General features: G+C 33.7%; 1 protein-coding gene across 1 annotated transcript; it reads right to left on the bottom strand.

Moving 5' to 3' along the window:
• Window positions 1–15,850: 15,850 nt before the first annotated feature.
• On the bottom strand, window positions 15,851–20,909 carry LOC125049565. The gene is made up of 2 exons (XM_047648935.1): window positions 18,042–20,909; window positions 15,851–16,700 (listed from the first exon to the last, which is right to left on the bottom strand). Exons 1-2 carry the CDS (start codon window positions 19,915–19,917, stop codon window positions 15,982–15,984), a joined length of 2,595 nt encoding a protein of 864 aa, XP_047504891.1. The 5' UTR covers window positions 19,918–20,909; the 3' UTR covers window positions 15,851–15,981.
• Between the last annotated feature and the right edge of the window lie 410 nt (window positions 20,910–21,319).

Raw genomic sequence — 21,319 nt, 5'->3', positions numbered from 1 at the left:
TTTTATGTAAACAATGTTAGGCTATATTTATTAAGCAATTCACGTCGTGTACAAGCCGTGGGGGGTAGGAAATTTTAATTTCTAGAGGAGGCCGGGGTCGCGGAAATTTGTGTGGCATAATAAGTGAGATTGTTGCGAAATTTGCTACAAGAAAAAGAAAGAGGGCCTGCGCTTGCCTTCGTTCGCTTATTGTGGACATTCTTAAACGGGTAATATGGTTCTAGCAAATTTACCGTTATGCAATAACAACATTAACATTGTTAATCTAAATGTTATATACCTAGGTGTCTATACATCATCCTTCTGAATTGGTGCAGTCACAATGATGCTTATGAAGATTTTTGTAAATTACACAGTATCATGTGCTAACACTCATTAACGACTCATTGGTCTAGTGGTTAGCACCCCTGACTGCAAATCCATGTGTCCCGGGTTCGATCCCCGGCTGAGACGAACATCGATGTGATGAGCATTTGGTGTTGTGCTTAGGTCTTGGGTGTTTAAATATGTATTTATATGTCTATCTATCTATAATATGTATGTATATCCGTTGCCTAGTACCCATAACACAAGCTTCATCAGCTTAGCATAGGACTCGGTCAATTGGTGTTAATTGTCTTAAAAAAAAACACAGCTCTTTTTGCTCATATATAGCGTCTACATAGTATATTATTAATTAAATAATAGTGCATATAAAATTATAACGATTCAAAAAACTGTACTGAAAGAATAAAAATGTCATGAGAGTTGCTAAACATTTCATCTTTTATTTAAGGTACTAGTTGTTTGGTTTGAGTACTGACCTTACCGTTACAATTGGACGCCTAAGTATGTATCCGGGAGAATTTATTTATTTAATTATAGCCGCAAAAACAAGGTCGCACAAGAAAAAAACAAGTTATACAAATTGTAACCAATGTGTGGTCTCAATAATAATTGCGGACGGTGTCACAATAACACTTATAATATAATAATTCGAATTTAAGTTCAAGCAAAATAAATTCTTTCTCATTATTAGTTACATTGTTGTTTGAATTAAGTCGTTTCAAAAGTTTAAGTATTAGCTTGTTTATATGCCTAAAATAATGATCAATTAATTTCTCCGTTAATCAACGCCCCCCTCTTGATTAATGGAGAAGTAGGGCTTAAAAAACACGTAGGTATAATAATTAATTAAGATTAAGTTTTTTATAATATATATATTAGATTTTCATAATTAAATCATTGATAAACACAGCTCAATACTTATTTTAGACAATGGTCTCAGGTAAACGTGAATCTTAATATAATATATAGTATATCCACATTAAGCTACATACAACCGCTGGGCGCACGTGTAAGTGGCGGCTTCAATATTTATGTGCAATTTTTCCGGCGTCCCACCCGCGACCCTACCATGATAAAGGACGCAGCAACCACGCCACGGAGAATTCTTAATGCCTTTATTAAATTATTACAATATTAATAAATATGTTTAATTAATCGACGGGTTTTCATACACTATGTTTTTTAAAATTAAAAATTTGATTGTAACAGCCTTGATGCTATTTAAGTTATATTAAAACCTTAAGTAGCAAAATCTCCTTGTCTGTATAAAAAGTTTGAAACAGAACATATCTACGCCGATGGGTGACTACTTCACTAGTTTATTAATGCAGAAACAAAAGTTATTAACAAAAGGCCTAAATCATTTTCGTTCTTTTACAAATTGTAAAATACAATCTTCAAGTCATTTTAAACTGTATTTGATCAAATTATGTAAATAATAATTACCAATAAGAATAAACATTTAAAAACATTTCAAGAACATCCGCCAATACAATTATTATCATCTCTGAAAGGCGTTGTTACAGTAATATTATTAAAATAAAAACAATTTCAATTTGTTTCTAAATTGAAACAGAGAACAGGCGGTGTTATTACATTTGGGCGGAGGTTCCGTAGAGCGTGTAAAGTGCCGATATAGCCCGGCCTTTCCTCAAAAGCCTTAGTCTCAAAATTCGCTTTTTATACATGTTTTCATAGGTGTTATATGGCTTGTCGGTAATATTTTCATTGAGTTCGCTTTTGGGATACAATGGAGCGATGGTAAGTATAGATTAAGGTTTTACGTTGGAATTTATCGAGTCATGTCTTCATCAATTCTCTGTATAGGAAAATATTACTGTTTTTTAAATTAAAAGAATTGTTATATATCTATTTATAATTAAATTTGGTATTGCGTAAACATGACAATACATTTCTCAATAATTAATTACCTACAGTTTTAATGTAAAAGGATTTAAAAAAGATATATGTATACATTATTTAATTAAATTTATTTTAATATCAGAGCCATCTCTATGACTTCTGGTGAACTAAGATGAATTACCTTCTAGCATTACCACCCCAAGAACGAGGAAACCCTAATTTTTATCCTTGATACAAAAAAATTATATTTAAACAAAAAATATCTACAATCCTACAGTCATTACCGACCTATTAGAATTTAAAGCCTTTTTAAATTTGAATATTTTATCTTATTTATCCATTTGTTGCTTATAAATAAATTTGTTTATTTTTTCTTTTTTAACGCCATCTTTTGAGGGGTAAGAGAACTAACTTACAAGTAGGGTGCACTATTTGCACAGTTTTTTCTTCACTATTTTTTTTTAGTCTCCATACTAGTATTCATAGTAAAAACATTTTATTCTTAATTATAAAATAGATAACAAAACATAATATAGACACTAATAAAAACCGTTGTCACGTATTAATGGATTATTAAAACGTTGTATATTTTTGAACAATAGGAATTTGGTCTAACGCTGGCCATAGACGGACCGCATGTTGCAGCCGAGACCGACTGCTTTACAGCGGTCGCGTTAAAGTCGTACACGACTGTAACACGACCGCATAATGCAGTCGACTACGATTGATTGGAGCAGTTGTGTTCGACCGCAAAATAATACTGATGCGAGTTCATTAACAAGATGGATTTCGATGAATAAACACTGCTTCTTGTAGGTACTACTACGCACGCGTAGGCGTAGAAGACACCGTAATATGTGGGTACATCCAATTCAACAATCAAGAGAACAGCATGGAATATTTCATACTTTGTACCCCTAGAATTGGTACTCAGCGGGGAGCGGGAAGAAGTGGCGCGCGGTCGGCAGCAACCGCTTGAAGCGGTCCGTATATGGTGGGTCCGGCAGCTCTAAGCAGTCAACCGCTCTTCGAAACTCGACCGCAGAGCGACTGCTCCGACCGCTCAGGAACTGCTCGAGCGGTCCGTGTATTGCGGATATGAATTTAGTATGGAAACTGCAGATCACCGTGCGGCGACCGCTCTAGACCAGTCGGTGTCGGCTAAGGTTCATCTGATCTTGTCAAGCTTAGTAAGAGTAAATGAAGCCCACAGTGCTGCTTAGCTCAAAACAGCATAGCTTTTGCGTTCATTGCCTTAAGTACGTGTCATACTTTCAAAAACTTTGCATGATAAATGATAATAATTGATTAAATTATCTAGTCTAATAAAACTAAGACTAAACATGTAAGGGTACCTACCTTAAAGTCAAAGGTAAATAAGGCAAAGTTCAGTCGCTAAAGGTCAAAGTTTAAATAAAGAAACAGAAACCGTACGCGCCAGTCCCACCACCCAATGCCTATAACATAATGATTCCATTCTCACGTTCTTCGCTGATTTACAACCGCCATAAGACTCAGTAATGACACCTACCGCAGCCACTTTATTTTGGACCTTTACATATTTTTTTCACACGCAGCAATTCCGAATTTTTATCACGTAAATTTTCCGCTTGAAAGGGAAACCTCTATTGTCATTCGGTGCGGATACCCCATTTCCTTATAAACACGTGTTCAGATGCGCATTATATACCTTCTATATATAGTAAGTAGATATTTCAGTCACGCAATTTTTGGCGTTCAACTTTTTAATATTCGTAACACTGCTGATAATTTTATCAGCGTGTGTCACGGCTTAATGTTAGTCTGTTCAATTTTTGGTTTATGTTAGGACTATATCTATCATTAAACCTTTATTAACGGATAAAAATGCGAAATTATGGCGCTATTTATATAACTCAAGTGCTCTTCACCAATGGTGTAGAGTAGCCATATTCGACAACTACTCGACAATTTGGTAGTCTATTAAAATGTGTCTGTGTATGTCTGAGTTAATATATAATATAAAAAATGATAGGTCTTTTTTTTCTTGCAAGATCAAAGTAAACTTAATCCTATTATAATTTAAAAAAAAAGAAAATAAATTACACTTATTCTTATGTGTACTAAAGGATGTATATTTTCCAATTAGTTTGCAAGACCCCTCCTCGGGTGATGCCTCCTCCAAGGATCTCCAGGTGTATCTGTCATGGGCAACCTGAAGTCGGGTGAGCTGTTTTGATAATGTCATCCGCCCATCTAGTAAGCGGTCTTCCTCTGTAATAGAGCTTTTCCATCGGGTCGCCCTTATTGTCCATCGCTTGTTTGACAGTCTTGCTACATGCCCTGCCCTTCTGTTACCGATGCAGATAGATAATCCATATTATTTAAATTTTATATTAATAATGTCTTATATAATATGTTGTTATGTGTTATTATTAGATATCAAGTTCAAGTTCAGATTAATATCATTGTAAATATTTAAAATTAATTATTAAGATACCTTACCTTAAATTTAAATGTATTATTTGTATAAACCATTTATATTTAATGTTTTAATAATAACTATAAGGAATTGTGATTTTCTGCTTAAATAAATAAATAATTATTATATTATTATAAATTTTGAAACTCCTATCTTACTTAATGGGAATAAATGACAAGTTTTTACATAAAACATAAAACATTCGTTTACTTGTAACAAAAACATGATTAGCACATGCTTTCAAAGAATTTCATAAATCTCGCTAATGAAGCTAAAAATATGCTAAGTAATACAGTAATATACGTCGGAATGCAAAATATAGCTTTCTAGGTCAATGGAAGTCTTGAATGCGGGAAATAACGCAAAGCTGCAAATGAAAAAACGTTGGAAATTTAATTAAAAATAAATCGTAACATCATGGCTCAAGTTATATAAATGATACTGTAAAATAATATTTATTTAAACACACAGCTTATACATTACACATGACAAATATATATATGAAAAGTAAGGCACTTTAAAAATGAGTGAGAAATTGGTTTTTTAAGCAAGCAATCCTTGAGGTCGTAGGTTCGATCCCCGGCTGTGCACTGTGACTTTCTGTCTATGTGCGCATTTAACATTTGCTTTATCGGTGAAGGAAAAAATCGAGAAAACCCAAAGATCGAAAAATTTATGACGTATGTCAATCTACTAGCCAACCAAAAAATTATTAGAAAGGCGTTTTCTTTATATATTTATGAACATCTTAGGCCTACAGCGCACTAGCGGCTGGCCGCAATGCGGTGTGCCGCTGCGGAAGGCCGCGGTATATACGGTCTGCCGTAGCGGCATGCCGTATTCCGGCTAACCGTCCCTATTGCGGTCTGCCGCAATCGTCACTCGTCAGTGCTTCTTGAAATATTACAAATTCAAATTTAATGACGTGGAATAAGTGATACATGTATCTTATGTTCCATAATAAACATATTTTATTTTACCTAAATATCATTAATTCTTGAAGGTTACACAGTGTAGACCTTTGAAAAAATTTCGCCATTTTTCACAAAATGTTTGCAAGATACTGTAACCAGTATGCCGTCATCAACCTCTATGAACAAAAGCCATGGTGATATATGACTTAATTGTCACATTTAAAATATCATAAAAATTTATTCTTAACCATACTTGCCAGTTGGCAAATGAAGAAGGAACTTAGGTATATAAAGAGTTAATATATCTAGAATTGGACTTAGTTTCTACCTGGGTACTTATCTATACTAAACTTAAGGCTGAAAGACTGTAATACCTTTACCAGGTCAAGTAAGTAACTACACGTCACATCGTGTACAGTGTTAATTCACATATAGAATCAATTACCCATAGGTGTTCAGTTAGACATCAGGGTTTTTGGCTACAATTTATAAGCATTGTATGTTTAACAATAGCGAAAATGCTCTGTATAAAGTTTTAGGGTTATTTTAGTGACCCACTATCAAAATTTATTGGTGTTATAGATCTGTTAAGCTGATCTTGACCAACACAAACCACATTGGTAAGGTATTTGAAATAGATTAGCATTCTACATTCCTGTCGTAAGAACATCTAACAATAGGTTCCTTGTTTACGTAAAACCAACGATAAAAGTAAAATATAGTTTAGGCTGTGAAAAATCATAAATCTCTTGATAATTATCTGTGTAACTTTCTAGGTAGTAAACTGCTACCTGTTCTAGAATTGATACTATCGTTGATTGTATCTGAGTTATAAAATCTCTACTGAATTATTTGTTTATGTAGGAATGCCGTTTATAATTTCAAATTAATTTTCTTTTATAAATTTATGGGTGTGTTATACAAATTTATATTTTACGATTTTATACCTTTCATCAATCCTAATTATTTATGTCCGGAGGTTTTAATGCTACTACATATTTATTTTTAAATTATTATTATCAATTAATTTCTTCTAAATATGAACAAAATAATCAAGCTGTAGTTCGTATGTTTATACAGATTAAAGCCCGCATTCAACCAAACTTAAATCTAGCTGTCAAACCATTTTTTATCTGTGACGTTTGACATATTTGACAGCGCTGAGACGAGATTGTTACTTGATATACGAATTAGAATATGAACTATAAAACTGGGTTAAAGCAAGAATTCGATCATCAAGTATTTACTGAGTCCCTTAAAATACTCTTTGGCATTTCACGGCACATATTGCCATACAATATGGCGCTTAATATCTTTATGAGCGGCGGTCTAAACAATGGGATAGGAAGGCGGCCTTAACTTAAGGTAAAAATCCCATTTGCGTCCTTCAAAAATGATTAACATTAAGTATTCCCCGAGTCTCAGATTTTCTACGTGAAAATCTTGAAGATGGTCTTTTTCACAATTATTTCGACCTTAAGGGAATTGGTAATATTGTGAAGGCCTGATATGCCGGAAACGAGCTCAATTGAGAATTGTGTGGGCAACGCAGCGATGTGTGTCAAGACTTGCAATATATTAATAAAGAGATTGCATTATATGCGATGCATTGTATGTTTAGGAGCAGTATTGGAAGTTTTTAAAAGATATATAGAGATGTTTTATGTTTACTTTTTCAAGAGTTACCTTTAATAATGTATAGATTTAAAAGGCTGGAAACGCACTCGCGAGCACTCCTGCATTGAGAGTGTCCATGGGCGGCGGTATCACTTAACATCAGGTGAACCTCATGCCCGTTTGTCCCCTGTACTATAAAAACAATTAAGTACTACATGTTTAATTTTTATACATTTAGTCATATTTTTTATTGTTTCTTTATAAATTTGGTGTAAATCACGTTGTAAATAATAAAAAACCATTAACTCAATTGGTAGTAACATGATACAAACAAGTTGCTTTCCTCCTGTGTCCTTTGTAATTTTTAAACAATGGCTTTTGATGGAGTTCTCATTATCATTCAAAATATATTTAATTATGTTTATAATTGTTTTTATTATCTGCAAGAAAACATATAATAGCTTATAGTGTGCTGATAACACATATTTTTACACACACGTGCGTGTTTGTCCTGTGCCAGATGCAGCAACTTTTCCGCAGCACCCGTTTACTCCCTAATTTACCCTGGATTTTACGCATTATAATTAATTAAAGGAGGTGGTAGCGGTCATGGTGCAACACGTGGATCAGGTACGCAACTTTCCGTTGTTTAGATCCGTTCCGTTGTTCTGCATAAGTTTTTTCGGCATTCTTCCTGCTCAATAATTTTCTCGTTAGAGACTTTCTGAATCCAGCCTTTTTAGAGTCGTTAAAAATGTATAATATTTACTTAGTTTAATTTATCATTAATAACTTAATAACTGATTGCCTGCATCCCACATCATTTTTACTTCTATGTATGTACTATGAATATGCATAACAATGACCACGGTACGGTCAGATTTGCAGAAAACCAGCAAAAATTGTAAAATCCTTGAACACTATATGTAGAGAAAACCTACATAGTATTTACTCTATGGTTACCGCATAGACATTGCCTTAAGTGAAAATTTGCAGGACAAACAGCGTTCCCTACATGTGAGCTGTCACATAAACTGTTGCTTATTAATAAATCTACGTGCCTAACTCAAATGTGTAAATAATAAATGAACATTTAAACAACAGAGTTGCACCTGTATTCTCGTGCGCATAAACGTTTTATTTTACAAGCGCTAACTAGTACATAACATTTATAAAATATAGTTCGTGCAAAGTTTTGCTGGAACTCATTAAATGGATTATGTAAGGGTGTGCCCACATCGCAGAGTGAGATATAATCGTGGTATTATTTTTTCGTCCTTTTTGATATCAATGACAATTCTTATTAAAGTATTATATGTTGATGTAAGTATAATATACTATATAGTATACATTTTGTAATGCACCAAGCTTTTCTGTCATAATATCGTGAAGCGTTATTAAGTAATTTGATTCAAAAGATAAAACATTAAAAAAATTGGGAGTGACCAATTTTTTATCTTAAAACGAGCTATTTATTCAGTAGCTGCTGCAAAATTTAGAAGATATGGGTATTTCCCAAACCTTCTATGGAGTAATTCTATTTTCTATGTACTTCAAATTAGTTAAGTAAATATACACAGGTCGATTCAAAAGTTATACAAAAGAATTATGACATTGCCAATTCAGTTTTTCGTCTTAAACGAGCTATTCCTTCAGTGGCTGCTGCAAAATCAAGAAGATATGGGTATTACTAATACTTGCAATAGAGTTATTATATACATATTTATTTTAAGTAATTCTATACAGGCGCTTCAAATAGCACATTTTGCTAACCCGAAACTGTGCGGTAACATGTGGTCGCACCCTTACTTGTATACTCCCTATTGTAGACGGGGTGACAGGGGCTGATTACAATATTGGTAGCACCCTAGAGATGGTGCTGCTGGGTACTGCAAAATAGTAACTAGTTCAGCTTTTGATGAATAGATGGAGCTAAATAAAGGTTATTGGTAGATTTTTGAAACTGCTTATGAGCACATTTAAATAAAACGAGAGCTCGGTTTGTATGGAAGAGTTTGGCGATAAGGTTGCATCATAAACTTATTTTATACATGTTCTTATTAAGTAGTGTTGGCCTAGTGGTTTGAGCGTGCAAATCGGCTGTGCGGCTGTGCACCAAAAAACGCACTTTCCAACGCTTTATCTCCTTCCGATGCCCTTTCATCTTTAACCACTTCAAAAAACAAAATTATCACTAACTTTTCAAAACTCACATTACATACACTTACTAAAAATCTCAAACAATATCTTGTCGTCCTGTACTATGCTGGTACAAAAAATATTGTTTTTGTGCAAAAATACTTTAAATATAAATTTGTGTTAAAAATCATAAAGTAAAAAAACAGTTTTCATGTGAAAAGGAAGAGACTGGTCCACAACACAGGGAATCCTAGTATGGGGGCCAGTGCACTTTACTTTACCTAAATATCCTGTATATTGTGTATAATAAAATATTTTCTTTCTTTCTTTAGCTATGGACTTTTTTACGTCCACTAATTTCTCATAAAATATTTAACACAGGTGAAGGAAAACATCGTGAAGAAACCAACATGCCGTCATGCTGTCAACGGCGTGTGTCAGTAACAGAAGGTTGATCAACTTACCTAATAAAAAAGGTGAAGAAGCAGATACAGAGGTATACCAAGGTTTGTAGCGCCACTGGTTTATCTGGTAGGTTTGACCTTTTAGTCATTTTATACGAACACATGCTAAACCAAGACGGATCTATTGAAAATTTTGATTTTGTTTGATACAAAAAGAAACTGTTTTAATAGAAAGACTTACTCCGTAAACAGTCGCAACATTTTTGTTTACCCTATGTCCCAACCAATTACGGGACTTATTCCGAAATCATTACACTATTTTGTCACATAATGGTTTTTAACAACGGTAATTTAAGATGAATCCCAGGTACCGTACCTGGTTAACTAATCACCATTACACAAATATCTTTCTCCGTTGTTCCTTTCAGTTTTAAAACTAAGATTCCCCGGTTGAAGAGAAAGGGTTGCGTGACAGAACAATGGCCGTATTGTCAATGTTCTGTCCATTTTGTTTATAGTCTAGTGGTTAATTGCGGACCAAACAGCGTTTTGCTGCGCTCAACAACATTAATACTTGACCAATACAACCAAAGACTAGCAACAAGGTTGGATGTTGAAAGATTTTCTTTTACAGGAATTTAATTGAGACAATACACTTGGTCAGGCATATGCTCTCGTGAAGTGATATCCTCTGTCCCAAGTCCCATCGTTAGAGAGTTGTAGAATACAGAGTAAACCTTTGTCAGTGTACAGACAGTATACATGGCCAGTCTCGGTGGAATGGAAGAAGCGGCTGTGTCCAAGCACATAGAAACATTGTTAAATAATACATTAATAAATAAAAATAACAAAGAGTTTAATGCTGTTTAGCTTCCATTATTAATATAAAGTAAATGTGCCTAAAGTAATATAATATTCAGTTCCTATCTATACTAATTATCTATCGGCAAACGGCTATTTATTTATTTACAGCTTGTCCTTTAACAGAGCCTTAACATTTGAACATTGTTATTTTGTATCAATTCGTTATACATAATAGTTACTTCGTATCTTTACACCGTTCATAATTACCTATTACAAACAAAACTATTAATCCAATTGACAGGTGCCTATCAATATTGTGTGGCAATTTAATTATAAAATTAATTACCTGGCTAGTATTAAATTAGGTTAATCTATCCGTAAGCATGATGCACTTTTGTCGCAATAAATATCTATGTAATATAAAGTTACCCACTGCTTTATAATATGCAGTAAATTAATTTTATCGTTACATTTTAATTAGGAATAAAATTGCAAACTAGTTACACAACTTCGATTTCCAAACGACCAAGACTGTCTAATCTCAGTAGGACCGCGAAGGTATACAATGCAAGAAAATTGCACAACGAAAAACCATAAAGCCATCACCCTATTACTCAACCCTTTGAGGTGCAATAAATATTTCTGTCATAGCACCGCAAAACCTTAGCTTTACAAGGTAATTTGTACCGTACACCAACGTAAAAAGGTTTATACTACTTACGCTAGCTCTTTGTATGCACCAGAATTTGTAAAAACTTAACTGTTAAGGTAATTACTGAACAATGAAGAGTATTGTAGGCTATAATCACAGGTATTAAGGGGTGAAGACGCGAATTCTCTCAGTGCGTTTTGAGTTGCAAAACGGAACGTTTATAAATGTGATTTGTGTAAAATAAATTCGAAGGTGTGTCAGGTGTTAAATGGTGTTAATTGAGATCGCAAATCAGATCTGTTTTACATTTGGTAAGATTTATAAATGTTTGGCAGTATACATAAGGTAACAAAAGTCATTTTTAATATGATGCGACTGAAGATCACGTTCACGTAGAAGTGTATACTTTGGGGTTAATACGAATGAAAAGCCTGAATCACCAAGGAACTGTTCAGTTTGGTATAATTTTTATATGAAACTAGATTATGGAATTAAGGGTTGATTAAGACCAAGGCAATATAGTTATATGTGGAAAGGTACACGCCAATATATATCATATATGTGTCAATCAATATATGTCATATACTAAATGAGTAAAGGTACCAACTCTGGGGTGGTCATGTTTCTTTGATTAATATCGGAGGTCAATATACCCTTAACCATAAGTAACATAATATTGTCACTTTTAATTAGTGTTGATGAATAAAGCGGCTATTGAATGTGTTCAACTCTCTCATTTATACATAGATTTTATACATAAATGATTTATGCCTATATATAAACATTAAGTCGATCAGATATCACCTTTGCGAATCCAAATTGGAACTGCGCGGCGCTTAGTTATCTATAGCATTTCTGATGTTCCCTCGTAAAGTGTCCCATAAAATATTTTATAACCCATGTGTACACACATTAAACACATATAACAACAATAAATCATTATACGGTAAAAACAATACACGGCACGGGATATGTAAATAATTTTATAGCATTTATGACCTTGAATTGTCTCTCGAATTTTATTAGCAATAAAATTAAATTTAGACCAAATATGATTTAAGTTTCCTCTTGATTTTATGGACGTCATTCTTACATTGTTACTATCAAGTTATTTATAACTGTTATGTGCAAGAATGAGTGATTTGTGCTTGCATCTGCTCTAAATAGCGTTATGGTAATTTACAGTATCGATAATTTCAATATAAATAATATTAGTAACGACTCCTTCAGCGGAGATTGAGACTGTCTTTGTTTTGTTATAACCACGAATAATTTTCTCCGACATCTTATTTTTAACTGTTTTAGCTTTAGGGAAATCAAACAAACGCAACAAAGTGAGAGTGGGTAACTTTTTAACTACCAACTTCCTTCAAGAGCGTAGCAATTCTTAAAAGGCCGTCAACGCACTTGCGAGCCCACCCGCAATTTGAGTGTCTATGGCGATATCACTTAACATTAGGTGAGCCTCCAGTCCATTTGCATTAAAAAAGGGTTTGTAATTATTATTTGTCTTTTATAATAACTGCTTATTTGCCTCTTCAGAATATTATAAATAGTTCTGTTATCAACATAGTAATATGTAATCGTATCGATTATTCTAAATACACTACCCAAAACCTAGGTCGTGACTATATTTACTAGACGTTTAAAATACAAAACCGTAATAATACGAAGATTTTATTCGCCCTTGTGGGACGTTAAAAATTCTAATCGTAAAGAAGCAGAAATACAGGCGGGCGCCGTAGGCAAAACACGACCGAGTGCATTTCATAAGAAAATCGATACTTTTGCATGTATTAAGCAAACAAATAATGCCTGTACATTCAGTCTGAACGAATTATTGGTGGTTCAACGCTGCGGGCTACGTCTACGATCTTTTTATAGATTTGCTTTATAATCGACTGTGAGTAATTTATTTGCAAATTAATTTTTAAATTTCTTTCGTTCTATATAATGGCACTGCGGTGTTTTACGTTGATTTGAAATAGTATATAATTATTGTAACAGTGAAAAGCTAGTAGGTATTATCTTGAATAATGTTTTTTCTATTAATTTAAATGTAAAAATGATCATACGAACAATTTTTTTTTGTTTTTAAAAAATCATTATTTGATAACACTTTTTCAGGCACTTATTTTTAAAAATATTTAAAACTGAAAAATGCATTGTGTTTAGATAAAATTATAACCAGCGTTTAAAATTTGAATTCCGATATCTTTATAAATATAGTGTATCTAATTGCGATATGCACGAACGTTAATTTTTAAAATCTAACGAGTCACCTTCAGCTTATATACATCTGTACATAGGTGACTATCTCGTATACAAAGTATCTAATGTCGTAGGTAAGACCATTACGAAAATGGCTCTACGAGAACAAAAGTCCACGTACTAGTTTTCCCATTCAGGCAAGGGTCGCAGACGGCAGAAACCAATTTAAAGTTGGCGACTGGTTAAAAAGCAAAAGTTCCTTTTGAACTTGTTCGCATCAGCCCTTTATTTTTACTTATTTTACTCCGGTCCTTTACGACGCTCATGTGTAGGGCTGGGCTGTATTATATGTATTTGGTTTTCTTTTACATTTTATTACGCGTTCTTTTATTTATGTATTGGTTAGATGTGTTGATGAGCGCAAAAATGATAATGTTAATATTTTGTATCAAGAGATTTACTAATATATATGATAATAATTCATATGTTCTGTGATGACTGATTGCGTTTGACAGGTTTAAAAACGATAATAGTTTCCAGAAAAGACAAACTTCGTAATGATAACTAAAAAGATTTTCTACACTCAACACTTATAGGTAATTGTGTTCTTCAAACACCTTACAATATAAGCGCCCAAAAGGACAAAGACAAACTTACGAAATCAAACTCGATCGGCCTTCATAATTGGTCAGTATAGAAGTCAATATGTTAAGTACTTAAGCTTACTTTTGCTTTTTAACTTACAAAAAAACAGGTTTTTATTCCTTACAATCCAATATTATGCTTGAATCTCGTGAATATTCACAAAGTGATTGAACAGCTTGCTAGCTAGTGGACTGTGAAAAGTGTGTTTAAAGTTTATATGTATTGAATGTCAGGAGTATCTGAATAGTATATGTAATGTATGTGTGAGCAAGCTGCACTAAATGACTAAATATATGAGAGGGTGAGACGTAAGAACCTAACAACCCTACGGATCCCTAAGCCCTACAGACGTACCCTAACACATAAATAGTGAATATATAAATATATAAATAAGTACGGGATGTCTGCACCAAGAGACCTAAGGTAACAGACGGAGCCCTACGGGTAGGATCAAAGGTTCGAGGTGGTGGGATTATCTCAAAGCTACCGGGCAGGCTCACCACGATAATTAAGGGCTTGAAGTAGTCTTCGCCACTTTGAGAGGAAGCGAGAAATGAACAAGACAGAGCTATATTCAAATCTGATTTATTGTTATAAAACAATATCTTAAATACTAATTACACCTATTCACACATACATAATATTTTTCTAGTGAGCTGTTGGTGTATCGCGCAACCTCAGCTATTAAAATATGGAACACATATGATCTGAGTCAACAGCTGATTAAAATTTAAATAAAATATAATTAAAATTGCTCTTCAGCTGTTAATATTTAGCACACATCGAATCCATGTCAGCAGTTCGTTCATGTTCAAATGATGAAATCTGAACATTCTGGCGCCCCACAGAGTCTGCAAAGGCTGGTACAGCTGCAGAGTCTCCTGCACGCGCGATGTGGTGCGTTGTGGAAGCAGGTTGTTGCCTTAGTTAGAATCTTCACTCACGTTCGATGACCGTAGACCCGTCTGTTGTGTTGGCACCGCATCTCCAACCGCCTTCATGTCGCTGTCTGTTATTCGTGATAATAAAAATAATTAATTTTACCAACGTTGAAAAAATCTTGAAAAATTAAACTTTACATGAGAAACTTTTTTAAAATATTTCATGTATTTCAAAATGTGCTGAACAATGCAGTTATTTATTAATTAACTGCATGTTTTTCCCCCCGCGACACAAAACAATTTTCTTTTAGCTAATCGTTTTAATGTTATTTGTTAAATTAACAGCTTTACTCCGTTACATATAGAAGGCGTTTGTTTATAATTATTAATTGAATGGCTATAGGTAATAAGTATCTATATGTGTTGCGTAAACATACTTGTATTTCCTGCATACGCTTATTATAAAGTGTGAATAGGTAACATTAAATACTAATTAATATATTATGTAATTTGTATATATAGTTATATATTTTTTAAATATGTTTTTGTTATTAATAAGTCTTGAAGTATAAGTTTAGAATATTATGAACTTGAATTTCTTCTTCTCCTTCTTCTTTTTATAAATATCATTATCTTGTCTATAAATCGTCCTGCAGCTATCAAGCATTGCACTAATCGTCCATGTGTTTAAGACCGGTGACAATATTCTTTGCCCCATCCCAAAACTGTCTTTTTGTCTGTATGTAATTGTCTTTTATTTTTGGTTTATCCATTTGGATATGTCGTGTTGTAAATTGTTGTATGGCGGCTGTCGCCCAAGTCGTCGTCTTTGCCTTTTAAATGTATTTATTTGTAATGTAGTTGTATAGTTTTGTAATGTATAAATGTATTTGTCAGGCGGCTGTCGCCCAAAAGTATACGTATTTGTATTGTTTTGTAATGTAGTTTTGTAGTTGTCTGGCGGCTGTCGCCCAAATGTATAAGTATTTGTATTATTTTGTAAAGTATTTGTAGTTTTTTTTTTTTTTTTTTATTGTATAAGTAAATATTTCTCATAATCCTCCTAAGTTTTGTCGTGTAGTCGTCTATCTCCTATCTTCATTTTACGTCTTAATTTGGTAGTGAAGTCGTAAGTTTTTAGTAATGGGTACAATAGTGATACATTAAGTAATTTGTTACCAATGTATTCGATGTAAAACCCTGGATCAATCTCCTCAATATTATAAGTTTCTGCCGCTATCATAGTAAAAAAAAGTTGAAATATTAATAAAAGTGTAAACATGATATTAAATGTTTTTAGTTTCGAATTACACTTGTGATGACAAATTCTTGCCAAATTATTTGAAATCACTGTTTGTTTATTGTTTGTATCGTCATTGTTTAAAGTAATTTTTTGTGGTATCTCTTCCGGTTCCAAAAATTTAGTTAAATGTTTTACTTCTTCTGTGCGTGTTGTACAACTAAGTACCTTTATTCCATTGTTTTTGTTGCTGGAACAAAATCCTGATAGTATCCACCCAAATTCCGTGTCTTGAGCAAGTATACCGTCTTCTAGTTTTTCAAACCCCTTTAAAAGGATTTTGCTGTATTCCTGAGCACCTAATATTATGTCTATCGGCCCTTTTTTATAATAAGTCGGGTCTGCAATCACTTTATTTTTTAACCAAAGCGATTGTATTTGTTGTACGTCATTACTTGGTAGTGAAGATGTAAGTTTTGGTAATACAATCAGTGATACAGGTAATTTATAATCACTAGAAAGTCTTGGTCGTAATGTTATATCTAGGGGAAAAGCCGGATAGTTGCCCCACTTTTCGAAAAAGCTTTATATTTTTTAAATATGAACTTTCTGAAAATTATTCAGTATGTATCTCGCAACATAGGTCTTTTATCTTCTATAAAAGCCTATTTTTGTATACATCATTAACGATGGTTTTGAGTAAATACTGTTTTATTTCACCTCTCAGAAAAGGGATAGTTGCCTACTATGGCGGATAGTAGCCTAGCGTAGAAAATGCTTCGCGGGATACTTGCCTCGTGCGTTTTAATTTTGGATAGAAAGAAATTTATAACAATTAGAGTAATCTTTATTATTTATTTAACAGTCTTTATAATTTACTGAGATCTTTTATTAAGTACAATTTGAAATATTAAGAAACAACAGTAATTTTTTCTCCTTTTTCACCGGAAGTAACTGATTTAACTGCTTTAGCACCTTTCTTAGCTAATACTTTACCAATTTTATTATTGAGTTAGACACCGCTTTCATCCATGTTAAATATTTTATCTGGCTTATCCAGCAAATTATTCTCAGTTAAAATAGTTTGAAAAAAATTGCAACTTCTGTTTTGTTGAGACCCTTCGCTCTTTCAATTGATAAACCCTCAGCTTGTCTCAAAGTTATATCAGGATTTCTTTCAAGAAAGCTTTTTAGCCATTGAGGTTCAGCCATTTTACTCTCATTAATAAAGTTGTGCTTTAATCCCAACTTTGTCTCAATTTTTCGAAGGCAAGTGCTAAGCTATCTTCTGTCCAGTTGATGTTGATGAGGCATTTTGCTTATCTATAATAAATATATAAAACTGTGAAGTAGATATTTATTTAATTTACAACAAGTTAGAGACAAAGTAAATTCGAATAAACATCAAAAAAGCAGCAAAAAAAATAAAATCCGTCTTTGCTTGTTAGGAAATTTTTAGTCACTCTAGGGGCAACTATCCGCGAAAGTAAGTAGGGCGACTATCCTTTTTGATGCGGATACTTGCCCTTTTTATTTGCGAAATAAATAAAAAATATTTAGCAATAAAACATGATAAACAGTGTAATTTAAACTCTAATGCATGCAAAGAAACAAAAAGTTGACTGAAACCACGATCAGTAATAAAAATATTCAATAGAAGTTACTTACCAATATAATTATAACGCCCTTCAAAGTTTCGCCGCGGAAGATTTTTGCTCATACGGACAAAACACTTGGGCCTATTCCGATGGCTTACGTGGCATTTAGGCCTGAGGGGCAGTCACTACTTATTGTAGTGAAGCGCCAATACAACTTATAATCTTAACATAGTTTTTTAAACACCGGGGCATGTATCCGTCCGAGGCAACTATCCGGCTTTTACCCTATACTGTAGCTCGATTGTTTCGGTTCTTCATCCCCGATTCCCTTGATGTCAGCACAGATTTTTTTCTTTGGGTATGCCAATAATTGCGCCACTTCTTCTGTGCAAAAGGACGACTCCGACCCTTGATCACATAAAACTCGCAACAAATGTGGCATGCCGTCGTATGAAGTAGTCTGTACCATAGCTGTGGCTAATAGTACGGTATTATTTGTATGTTTTAATGTGCCAGAAACATTCGATGTTATATTACTCATCACATTAGTTGTTAAATTTTCTGTATGCATGTTCGTGCATGATATTTTGTCTTTTGGTTCAAAAAGTTGTTTCGTCGGTTTGTCTACATGAAGTAACGTATTATGGTCAGGTCGTTGACATGTTTCGCAGTTCTTAAATTTCTCTGTCACGCATTGTTTTGACGCGATATGGTTTAAACAGCGTCGGCACATATTTCTATTGTGAACAACATTATTTCGCTGAATTGCGTTCATTGTTATAAATCGGGAGCAATAATTAATTGTATGTCCATCGATGTCACAATACCAACAATATTTACGTTTTGGTTCATTGTACTGGGTCAGATCGAAATTTAAATTTCTATTCGTTACTTGATTATTATTATTAAATGATGTTGAGTTTTCATTTATAAACGATGTTTTGTATACAGATGTAGATGAAAAGTCCGATTTTTCAAGACTTTTGAAACGTTTTTCTAGAAATAACATCATCTGTTTGAAGTCTTGTATTTCGTTGCTATTATCGAGCTGTTCTTCATACTTAGTGTTGGTTTCGTCATCCCATTTACGACTTAGTAAACGACATAATATGAGATTCCATAATACTACTTCATTACCATGTTGTTTTAGTAATTCTAAACATTCATTTATAGAGTCATATAATTCTTGTAAATTTTTTGTGTTCGATTTTTTAATGTTGGGTAAATCTAGTAATTTGTCAAGTAACTCCATGCTTATTCTGCGTTTGTCGTCATACCGCTCTGTCAGTAGATTCCACGCGGTGACATAATTAACTTCGCTAATCGGTAAATATTGTATTATTTTTGCCGCGTCTCCTTGTACGTGAGATTTTAAATATTGCATTTTTTCGCAACTGGATATCATGTTATCTTCATGAATAATTTTTGTAAATAAATCTTTGAATATTCCCCATGAGTCGTATTTTCCGGAAAATATTGGTATCTTTATCTGAGGTAGTTTCCCAGACCTTGATGATGTCGAAGTGAGGGTGGAGTGAATTTTCCCTTGAATTAATTCTACACTAGTCTCATACTGGCCTTGTATAGTCTCATAGACGTTATTTGCAAAATATTCATGATCGAGTGAACTTTCGCTAATTAAAAGCTCTTCATGCATTGACTCAATTTGTTGCCACTGATTTTGTAAGCTCTGTAGGTTGGATTGTAAGAACCAATTAGGTTTGTTCTCCTCAATTGCAGTTTGTACTTGGTTAATTTTATTTTTTAATTGATTCATCCTGAACCGTTGAATTTTATACTTGCTACTGTCGTATGTCTTAAATGATGTTGAAGGGTGAAAAATATCGTGCACTTCCTGTAGTTTTTTCTCGTCTTTATCTATTTGTTCCATTGCAGCATCATATATTTGTTTAATATTTTTTTCGAAATAGTTAGTTTTAATGTAATCATGTGATGAGAGAATGTCCTGTTTTGTTTTCAAAATATCATTATTATTTCTTGCTCGTGAAAAAATGTTTTTAAATAACAGTCGTCTTTCTTGTAAGTAACTCCCAGTCTTCCTCGAACTAGAATCCTTTCTTAGGTTATTGAATAGTCGTTTTATTTCTAGGCTGTCACTCTCCTGACTTTGTATTAATGTATTAATTTCTTGTACATCCATTTCGTCTTTTAGGTAAGTCTTCTTTTGTTCAAAATGTCTTCTTCCCTATCCTAACCCTAGCCAACTAACTAAGTACTGCGCGTATCTGCGCCCTCAGTACGGTATATGCGACTTCTCAAAACACTGGTGAGATCCGCTGGTGGAAGGCCAGTGACCGATCCGCTACCGCAAGAGTGCTTTCCAACAGAATACACTCAGTACAATTACGTACTCAAGATCACCACAAACTAATGCAATTGGGGTTCACCAGCCTGTGGGTCACTCAAGCGTTAGTCCCTACGGGGGAAGGGAGGAACCGCGTAGTTCAATTTTTTTTTTTACTCGAAGGACCAATGAACAGCTTGCTAGCTAGTGGACTGTGAAAAGTGTGTTTAAAGTTTATATGTATTGAATGTCAGGAGTATCTGAATAGTATATGTAATGTATGTGTGAGCAAGCTGCACTAAATGACTAAATATATGAGAGGGTGAGACGTAAGAACCTAACAACCCTACGGATCCCTAAGCCCTACAGACGTACCCTAACACATAAATAGTGAATATATAAATATATAAATAAGTACGGGATGTCTGCACCAAGAGACCTAAGGTAACAGACGGAGCCCTACGGGTAGGATCAAAGGTTCGAGGTGGTGGGATTATCTCAAAGCTACCGGGCAGGCTCACCACGATAATTAAGGGCTTGAAGTAGTCTTCGCCACTTTGAGAGGAAGCGAGAAATGAACAAGACAGAGCTATATTCAAATCTGATTTATTGTTATAAAACAATATCTTAAATACTAATTACACCTATTCACACATACATAATATTTTTCTAGTGAGCTGTTGGTGTATCGCGCAACCTCAGCTATTAAAATATGGAACACATATGATCTGAGTCAACAGCTGATTAAAATTTAAATAAAATATAATTAAAATTGCTCTTCAGCTGTTAATATTTAGCACACATCGAATCCATGTCAGCAGTTCGTTCATGTTCAAATGATGAAATCTGAACAGTGATTAAACTTAAAGCGATTGTAGAAAATAGGAAAAGTTCTCAAACTGATAATGTTGTACGTGACGGCTGCCAACGGCCTTAATTACGGCCCTTTAACTTAATCACCAATTAAGAAACGTTTGACAGTTTGACCTGTATTAACGTCGCTTTCTTTTTCTATAAAACAACTCGGAGTCTATTTCAATTGCTAACTAACACCTCAGAACATGCTTCTGTTTTAAGTCGTATTCGTAATCTGTGAAACATTTCTAATAGCAGATTCGTTCCTATTCTAGCCTAGACAATAATTAAGAATGATTTGATGATTGACTCATCCTAAGCGTCATTAGATAGATAATGATTATTATATAGGTACCTATACTATAGAGGCATAGATATGTAAATAAAAGGGTGCGTGTACTTA

The sequence above is a fragment of the Pieris napi genome, chromosome 5 (assembly GCF_905475465.1).
Source record: "Pieris napi chromosome 5, ilPieNapi1.2, whole genome shotgun sequence".
NCBI lineage: Eukaryota > Metazoa > Arthropoda > Insecta > Lepidoptera > Pieridae > Pieris > Pieris napi.
This window is presented reverse-complemented; position numbering and strand designations above follow the sequence as displayed.